The sequence below is a fragment of the Odontesthes bonariensis genome, chromosome 12, assembly GCF_027942865.1.
Source record: "Odontesthes bonariensis isolate fOdoBon6 chromosome 12, fOdoBon6.hap1, whole genome shotgun sequence".
In the NCBI taxonomy this organism is placed as follows: domain Eukaryota; kingdom Metazoa; phylum Chordata; class Actinopteri; order Atheriniformes; family Atherinopsidae; genus Odontesthes; species Odontesthes bonariensis.
The window spans coordinates 22426679-22436233 of NC_134517.1; the positions used below are offsets into that span (position 1 = coordinate 22426679).

Below are 9555 nucleotides of genomic sequence, written 5' to 3' on the forward strand. Positions count from 1 at the left end.
TGCCAAAACACTCCCTCGATGGTCACTTGACCGACAACCGACAAATGGCTGGGTTGCTGAGCTAGTCAAATGCGGTGCACAAGACCTTTGCAAGTCCAAAGAGGGGTTGCAAATATCTGTGCAAGCAGCATTCATGTTATGCAAATATATCTTTCCCCTGTTTCAATATTCTAGGTATGTGCGCAGGAATTTCTAGAATTCAACATGTGTTATACAGTCATACAATGCCATGTGCATTATAGTCACTCGTATGAACAAGTATTTTTTACTCATTTCAGATTTGAGTGCATCTGTAAATTTAAAAAAACAAAAAAAACAAAGTCCAGTTCCAAAAGCAAAGTACTACACTGCTGAAAAATGTGCTTTCCAACATCAAATGTAGCAAAAAACACAAAAAGTTAAGTATAATCTAACATGTTTTTAAAATCACATTTTTACAAAATAGTGGTTATATTTTTTTCCCCAGAAGATATAATATTTTGTTTTCAGCTCAGTGCAAATAATCTAACAAATTTGAGCTTGTGAAAATTGGTCGATGAGTTCTACACTCACTGAAATTTGTGGATAAAAATGTTTACAGTGCAACTATCCTGCTCTGTTGCACACTTTACATAACAAAAGACATAATAGTAATATTTGAGTATATCATTGTTCGTAGAGAAAAATAGACCACTGATTTCTTCTGCAGAGGGTTACTATAACACTTCTGATGTACCTCAGACTGTTTAAAAAAAACTATAAAACCTGGGGACTTTCTGCAACAACTTGACTAAGTTGTTATGAGCCACTAAAACCTTTATTTCTCAGCCTCTGAAGAAACTATGAATCTGAAATTAAGACCAATAGAAAATTTAAACGTTTGCCTTTAGTTGTAAATGACTGACTTTGCCCTTTATCTATAGCAATATTTAAAAAATGCTTTGTATGCCTTTAAAATGATGACAAGTGTGACAAGATGCTCACATCACACTTGAAAAGTGAAAGCACCCTAAGGACACTCCAGGTCTGAAATGGAGCACGTGGGGCATTACGTTACATCAGGTTTGTATGGGTTAAAAGGAACAACTACACAACTGAGAAATAGCAGCAATACAAAGTTCAAAAATATCTGATGGCTATCTGCAGACATTAAATTGAATAAAGAACTTTGATCTGATGATCACCCAACAAGGTCAACCTGCCGTTTGTAACATCTAAAGAGGTATGCATCACTCTGTCAATCTGTTCCCAACTCATTACACATAACTTGAGATACGAACTGCCACTTTGACGCTTCAAATAGGCCCACTTCAATTTATCTCTAACCTGTCTGCATCATGACCTTGTGCTGATTAACCTGACACAAGCACATTTGTTCCCACCAACTTTCGTTGGAACAGAACGCCAACAAGTTACTTTGATATCTGTTATGCATCGTGCATTAAACTGGGTCTTGATGAAGTGCTTCAAGCGATGCCTGACACTGGCTTTAGGCCACAGGGTCAAACAGAGACGGAAGCTTAGCTTTAATGATTAATGTACATCACTCAATTCCAAAGTGAAATTATTTGACCTCAGAATGCTTTTTGGCACATACATGATGTATGAAATGGTTTGTGACATCTTGCTTTTTGATTGTCTGTAGGCTTTCAAAGAGAACCAGTGTAACCACTGTATCCTAAACTACCTGAATTGCCTAATAAAGTAAAGTATATATTTTTGTCAGACTGAATGCATAGGCCTATGCATTCACCGGGGAGCTGGATCCATATTCAGAATTTTTTCATATGTTTTGATTGATTGATGAGGTTTATATAATTTCTTTCAAGAGATACTGAAGAGAAGGTTTTGAAAAGAGACAAAAAGTGTAAAACATAGCCCACTATGTTGATGCTCTGTCCTGAAAATGACCTGAACAGTGGTTATATGGATTGGAGTTCACATTTTCTTTTTATACTGATAAATTATTTGTAACACAGGAAGAAAAGATACTTTGTTTCTCTTCTATCATTGAATCATATATGGGAAATGCGTAACCAAACTCTATGGGCAGTACGATCAACTGCAGTGACAATAATGGGCTCACAACCACAAAACTATTGCTTTAAGACCAACTTTCAAACTGATGGACTCAAATGTATCCATTGACAATGAGTAGGGGTAGGGGTGTTTGGCAAAATTCACTAAAGATTCGTTAGATGAGTCGTTACTCGTACAGCTGTTCAGGCATGCTGTAGAACAGCCACAAAGGTGACAAAAGCAAAGTAATTGATGTATCGATCTGGCTTTCATTCATGTGTAAGAATGAGAAAATATGTTATTCCAGCCTGAATATATCTGCATACAGATGGATAACAATCCAATGCCTGTGGGCTCCTGAGGGACCAAAACACTCAAAGCTTTTAAGTGCTCACAACTCATAACTGCTGCTTCCTCATACCGAGTACAGATACACGACTCAGTCTTACTCCTTCAGGGCGTTGGCAAAATAGCTGATGACGAGTGACTGTTCACACAATTCTCTAATCAATTAATGTTTTTATGTACAAGCTGCCAGGCTACACTCTGTACACTCCGGATGAAAGGCGGGCAGGACAGTCAGATCTCTAATTGACAGCAATCTAATAATGATGTTGACAGTCAGGCAAGCAGGAAGTCATCTAAGATGGAGTGTGGGCTAATAATTGCTGCCATGCCCATTAACTTCTGTAATGTATTGGAGACCGCAATTTGCTGTCTAGTTTTTGCCCAAACTGCAACAAGAGATCAATCACGTTTTCCCACACAGGCTCTCCAACATTGACATTATTTTATGTGATACATTTAACAATATGATAATCAAATATTACATCATACAGCAAAAGGTGAAACATCTCAGGCACTTTTTTTTTCATACAGAGATAATAAATATTTAGATAGATAGATAGATAGATAGATAGATAGATAGATAGATAGATAGATAGATAGATAGATAGATAGATAGATAGATAGATAGATAGATAGAATTATAAGACTTATTTCCAACTCAAACTTTCATGAATAGCATGCAGTGGGGGAATAAACTACTTTAAAGGGAATTTCACAACCATTACTTTAGGACAAAAGCACATCTTGTACTAATTTTAACTCACCATCAATTTTCCATCATCGACAGGTGAACACAAGTCGAAAGAATTATGTAGAACACCCTCAGTATGACGAAAAACGTTGTCCTGTCAGTCCGTTCAAGATGTGTGCAGCTTCTCCCTGTGCAGAGCTACTCATTAAAAAAAATTCAACAGGAAAACCTTGAGAGACAGAGACTGCGTCCACCCCTCGGAGCGGCAGAGTACCGTACTGAGGCGCTTCCGGCTCTTCCTGGGTACCAAAGTGAGGGCAGAGGTGCCTCAGAAGCTGTTGAGCCAATAGTGCGGTTACCGAGCGTTGTTGTCGGGAATTAGATCTTGGTATGAGAAACTAAGAGCTAAAACCACAGCAATAAATCTGATTGACTGTGTTTTGAAACAGTCCCTTTCTCTTTCCTTTTCTCTGTGTGTGTTTGGCATTATGTGATCTGTTGTGTGTAATCTGAAAAGTTATGCATAATTTCTCGGTTCAAGCAATGAAATCATCAATAAAATAGTCTCTTAGGTGGTCTACATGTGAAACAGTATTGTACGTTTTATTTATAAGTAATCATTTAGTTTGTAAAGTTTGAGTGATGACTTGACAGTGAGCCAGGACTGTAAGTCTGGTGCCCCCTGGTGGACACAGACTGAAACTAAATTGTGGCTGTATCACAGTTTTCAGAATGGAAACTTTCTTTTTTTCCCACCAGATTCCTTCATAGGTTTTATTAAAAAGAGAGAAAAAAATTAATTAATAACTAAAGCTGAATAAATAAATGTGATGATAAGAAACAAATAATGATTTAAACATCGAATGATGATAATAACAGAAACAAGTCATAGTAGGCAGTTAATGAACAGATAAATTAGCTGGCTGTAAATCTCTGTAAATGGCCTAATGGTAAGCCCTGCTAAAGAAAAAAATGTGGCACCTATGTTACCAGACTAATGATAACGTGAATCCAGTCAAGCCCGGGCAAAATAAGATCTGTTTGTCACAATTGGAACCAAATGCAGAAAAAACCAGGAGCACTAATTTAAACTGGTAAAATATCTCCAAAAAACACAGCTGTCAGTGTTAGAAACATAGACCAAACCCCTGTTTCTTATTCTTCTTTCTTTGGTTTCCCTCTCTGAACAAAGGGAGCTTTTAATCAGGCAGCTTTACAGCTTAGTCCAATAATAAATCCTTTAAATCCATATTTTATTCAGTGAGTTCATACATGTTTTGGGGTGGAGCTAAAGGGAAGCTTACTCTCTCACGTTTGCTGAATAAAACGAGATCCGAGTCCAAATTTGTAAGTTCCAAAAAAAGTTTCAGTCAGTATATTCTTATCGCTGGGAATACACGGAGGTTTCATGCAGTTTGGCCCTAAAATCAAGGCGTGGCGCTGTTGAGGTGCTCTTTTTTTTTTCTCTTTTTCCTTACACCAAAGTTAAGAAGGCTAAAACTTGCTCGAAACTGACGGACATTTCCACAAACCTTTCCTAATGCGAGTCACGGCGCAGATATGTGAAAGTCTACTCTGGGGACACTGAAGGGACAGAGAATCGACCAGCTGGTGCTCCATAATGGCTCAGCAGGTAGGTGCAGTGCAGTGGTGGCCGCTTTAGGGTCAGAGCAACAGACAGAAACATTTCTGCTTCCACTGCTTTCTATTTCTTTCAGTCAAACGGCGAAGAAGGGACAACATTAATTCATCCACAAAAAGCAGTCCGAGAGTCCAGCGGCTCGATGTTATCAGCATCTTTTAATTTCATCAACTCCATCATAGGATCTGGGATAATAGGTAAATATTGACTTCCTTATGACAGCCCCCAGTCCATGCACTCAGGCTGGAGAATAAACATCCATGGCTGATTTCGAAGTCTGAACGCTAAGATGATTGAATGAAGCAAAAAGTTACAATAGCTAATATTGGTGCAACAAGGAGAAGCTTTCATTCAAGCCCTGCAGCGGCATCATATGACTGGCGCCTGTTGCCCCCAACTGCTTCATACATTTAACCCCTGTTGCTCAAAACCTCAACTTTATGCATACACCACTAATCACCTCCGAGATAACACCGTTTTATTGCTCAACATTTAGGTTTGTAACAGATGTTTGTTAAAGACACATACATAAAAATTGTACACGTGCTACAAATGCCTTTGCAGGATTGGCCGAAATCAACTAAAACTGTTTTTGGGAGTGGAATAGTGACAACAATTACTTTTTTTATAATGACAAAGACAAATAAACCCCAAGACATGTTTCTTAAGCTCTTTCAAAAAAAAAAAAAAAAATCTCTACAGCATGAAAAATATGATTACAGTTTCATTTAGATTAATCTGGAGTACATGCACAGAAAGTAGTGCTTTGATGGTGGTCCCAGCTGATCTTTGGTTCAGCAAAGCATCACACTAAAACTGACATTACAAATAAAGCAGACAGCGTTGCCATTGTAAGTCTTAACAGAGCAATCATTTCAGACATGTCACCCGACTGATCATTTTGAGCTTTGTTTTTGCTGTTCTTTTAGTTTGATATTCCTTTTTCCAACTCCATCACTGTGCTTTTTAAAACCAGGCTTACCATATGCACTGAACCAGGCGGGGCTCCCTTTGGGTCTTCTTCTATTGATTGTTGTTGCGTTCATCACAGGTTGGTTTACCTGTTGGCAAATGTGAATTTATCAATTCAGATACTAATAATCGTCAAAATAAATAATTCTTATTCTCAATTTTTAATGGCAGACTACTCAATTGTTCTTCTGATAAAAGGAGGAAAGATGTCAGGATCAAACAGTTACCAGTCTCTGGTACGAAACACATTTGGTTTCCCTGGATTCCTGATGTTATCTGCACTGCAGTTCCTCTATCCTTTCATTGGTAAGTTGTCATACAAGTGGCTGAAATTGAAGTGAAGTATTAAACCTTGCTGTTTTGCCATTCTGCCATATTTCCTTTGTGGTGTGAAAAGTAGTGTTTCTGCTTCTTCTTATCCTGCCTCCACTGTCAAGCAATAATAAAACTGCAGATTAATATCAATAAGAAAACACTGGTTCAATTTATTCCTCTCCTTCAGCCATGATCAGCTACAACATCACAACTGGTGACACACTGACCAAAGTTTTTCAGAGAATACCAGGAGGTAGGAGCAAAACCCTGTTTGTTTGAGGTCTGAAAAACCTGAAAATAAATCCTGCCGTGCACACATGATATTCAACAGGATGTTGTATGTGTGGTATGTCGGCTTGGGCTTTTGTTTGCAGTTGGTCCAGATCACATACTCGCAGAGCGACACTTTGTGATCTTGCTGTCTACCTTTTTCTTCACGCTGCCGCTCTCACTTTATCGAAACATAGAGAAACTTGGGAAGGTGAGACTGATGATCGCAGAACTGTTTGTGTAACTTACCGATTGTCATGCTGCCTGTAAAACATTCACGTGTTAACCAGGTGTCCTTCCTGTCAATGGTGCTGACACTTACCATCCTCATCGTTGTAATCATCAGAGCAGCTACTCTTGGACCTCACATGTATGTATGAACATTCTAATTCTAATTCTGATATTCTAATTCTTGGTGTTTTTCGGTTTTCATCGATGACTGAATAGAAATGTAATTTCGTAGCCTCCCTACAGAGCATGCGTGGACATTTGCAAAGTGGAACGCCATTCAGGCAGTTGGTGTAATGTCTTTTGGTGAGTTTTTCTGCATGATGCTTGCACTTTTTTTCTCAGTGTTGTCACTCGATACAGTTTGTCTCTGCATTCGCAAATTAAACTTAAAAGTGCACCATGCAGTGGATAAAAAAAAACAAAAAAAAAAACATTTATAGATAAATTGAAAACCGTGCTTTCATGAATCACAATTTGAATTTAAAGTCATGGATGCTGCATCCTTCTAAGAGCAGAGATAATGTAAATGTTAATGTGGATTTATATATGAAAGCCATGTACCACATATACCATATAGCTGCAAAGCAGACCTGTAACCACAATGATCATTATAGGAAGAAAAAGGGCAAACAAAGCTTTGAATTGTTAGGCAGCTAAATCTGATATCAAGCAAGAAAGGGTCAAATTTCACTTTTAGAACAACAGTATTTGGTCCTCTCAGGGCCAAACCCCACACAGAGTTGTTAAAGGTCGACGTAATGCATCACAGTGGTGAACCTGCTACTGTTCCAACCTTTTTGAATATATATGTTTCAGAAACCAACTACTCAGTTTGAACTTTTCCACTATTTTGAATGTAGATTCAAATGAATTTGTGAATCACTGTATTCTGTTCCACCTTAAACAGCATGTCAACATTTTTGGAAATGAGGATGTATGTTAAGACACTGTTTGAATGTTGATTCTCAGGCAAATCTCAGGGTCAGTCACAACAAAAATGATAAAATAATGTCTCCTTTTATTAGAGAGATGTGGGTTTTCCAATCCACTTTGAACAGCTCCCACTGCCACAGACAAATTGAGGTGTTCTTTCTATCAGGAAAATACAGCATTGTTTGAAATAAACTAGGTCAGGATTGGTTGACAGCCCTAAATGGTATGATTATTCACAGTTTACATTAATCCCAAAGGGAAGAAGCACCTCAAACAGTTTTTACAGTATCTTTTCTGTCAACTGAACTCTGATGTTGTCAATGGTTGTTCCTTTAGCCTTCATATGCCACCACAACAGCTTTCTGATCTATGGCTCTCTGAAGCAGCCCACGTTGGCCAACTGGTCTCGGATCACACACATTTCTGTAGGCTCAGCTCTAATAATCAGTGCGGCCTTTGCTGTCGCTGGCTATACAACCTTCACTGGCTATACGCAAGGTATCAACAAAGAAATGTGTCGCAGTTATATTCCTCCTATTCATTTAATTGAATTTCAGTGTCCATTATTATTTCAAATGTTTCTCTTTTCAGGAGACGTATTTGAGAACTACTGCAGAAATGATAACCTGGCAACATTTGGTCGCTTCTGCTTTGGCTTCAGCATAATAACCACATTTCCATTGGAGTGTTTTGTTACACGAGAGGTTAGTAATACTTTTAGGCAGCCAAATAAGAAAAAACTATTTAACAGCCCCATGTTTACATATTTTGGTATTTCCCTTACAGGAAATGCATCAATTTACTGTAAATAAATGTTTTTTCTTGTTTTTTCCTCAGGTGGTATCGAATGTTATTTGCGGTCGGGATCTTTCAAAAGCCGAGCATGCGGCCATTACCCTGCTCATAGTTGCAGTCTGCGCATCAATATCTCTGGCTTATGACTGCCTGGGAGTTGTTTTGGAGCTGAATGTAAGTCACACGCTCATTTCGGTATAAGCTAAGTCAGAGTATGAACTGAGTTATTTTTCCTCTGCCGTCCAGGGTGCTCTGAGTGCCACCCCTCTGATCTTCATCATCCCATCTGCATGCTTCCTCAAACTCTCCCCCAGCCGCTGGTTCCAGGGTGAAAACCTGATTCCCAGCACTTTGATACTAATTGGCTTGTTTGTCATGATCACTGGTCTGACCATGACGGGCCTCTTCCCTCAGGACTGCTCGCATGGTGTGGAGATGTTCTACTGTGCAGACAGCAACATCTCTGGCACTGTGCCACCTGGATGAGAAAATGCTTTATTTATATATTCGGTTGTCTTAAACGTACCCTTCATGACAACGGTAAGCTTACATTTTACTTGTAGTCCTGGTATTCCCATGTGTAAGTTTGGTCTATCGGGATACTGGCTCCTTTGCTTCATTTTCAGGCAGTTGCATGCTTTTAGCATCAAAGTAACAGTTCAGGGAAAGATCATTCGTGCTTAATGAGACCTTAGACCCTAAACTCAGCAAAGTCCCAGAGGATGAATTGCAAAGGCGACCACAAGTCCGGATGCCCAGTAAAAATGTCTGACCTATTTAATGCTTGTCATAAAATCTTGCGTTGTATTTCCAGCAGAGAAGGGGCTGAGGAGCAGCTTAGTATTCACCATAGTTGTAGAAGAAGATGTTCAGCTATCACATACGGATGTAATATTTAGGGGTCCGCATTCTTTTTGTCATTCATTCCACATGCAAATGTTCATTTTCCTTTTTTCTAAATTAGTAACATGATTTGATATGTAACAGTGTGGATTAAACACAGAAGGGGAATCCCCCCCAAATGACATATGTTCACAACACAGGGTTTCAATTATAAATGTCATTTGATAACAATAAAACATTCAAGGACAATTATTATGTGTCATTTTAGAATTCCAATGAAATGTGTTTTCATTAAAGTATTGCAGACCTGTCAAACCTTTCTGCTTTTTTGCAACAGCAAACTAATTAAAATGGAAATGAGTGCCTTGGTCTTCTTTTTCAACTTTAAGTCATCTCTGATCACAGACCAAAAGAATCTCGCTGAAGTCGGTATGAATCAGTCGAAATACAGCGCGATGTAGCTTGTTTTTTCTCAATATCAATTGATCTTTACAGTCAAAAGAGCCAATAGTCTAAG

The 9555-nt window shown here is 38.5% G+C and overlaps 2 protein-coding genes across 2 annotated transcripts in view; one reads left to right on the forward strand and one right to left on the reverse strand.

The window, feature by feature from the left end:
- Nucleotides 1–3284, reverse strand: part of scn1laa (sodium channel, voltage-gated, type I-like, alpha) — a 36918-nt gene extending 33634 nt beyond the window's left edge. Inside the window, exon 1 of the mRNA XM_075479720.1 lies at nt 3111–3284. The gene's annotated coding sequence lies outside the window, so the exon portion shown is untranslated. The remainder of the gene's footprint in view (nt 1–3110) is intronic.
- Nucleotides 3285–4535: 1251 nt separating this feature from the next.
- slc38a11 (solute carrier family 38 member 11) lies at nt 4536–9073 on the forward strand. Its single transcript, XM_075478717.1, has 12 exons — nt 4536–4670; nt 4756–4876; nt 5656–5730; nt 5823–5957; nt 6154–6219; nt 6341–6447; nt 6527–6606; nt 6700–6770; nt 7737–7898; nt 7992–8104; nt 8238–8369; nt 8442–9073. The coding sequence occupies exons 1-12, from the start codon at nt 4659–4661 to the stop codon at nt 8679–8681; spliced, it is 1314 nt and encodes a 437-aa protein (XP_075334832.1). The 5' UTR covers nt 4536–4658; the 3' UTR covers nt 8682–9073.
- The last annotated feature ends 482 nt before the right edge of the window (nt 9074–9555 follow it).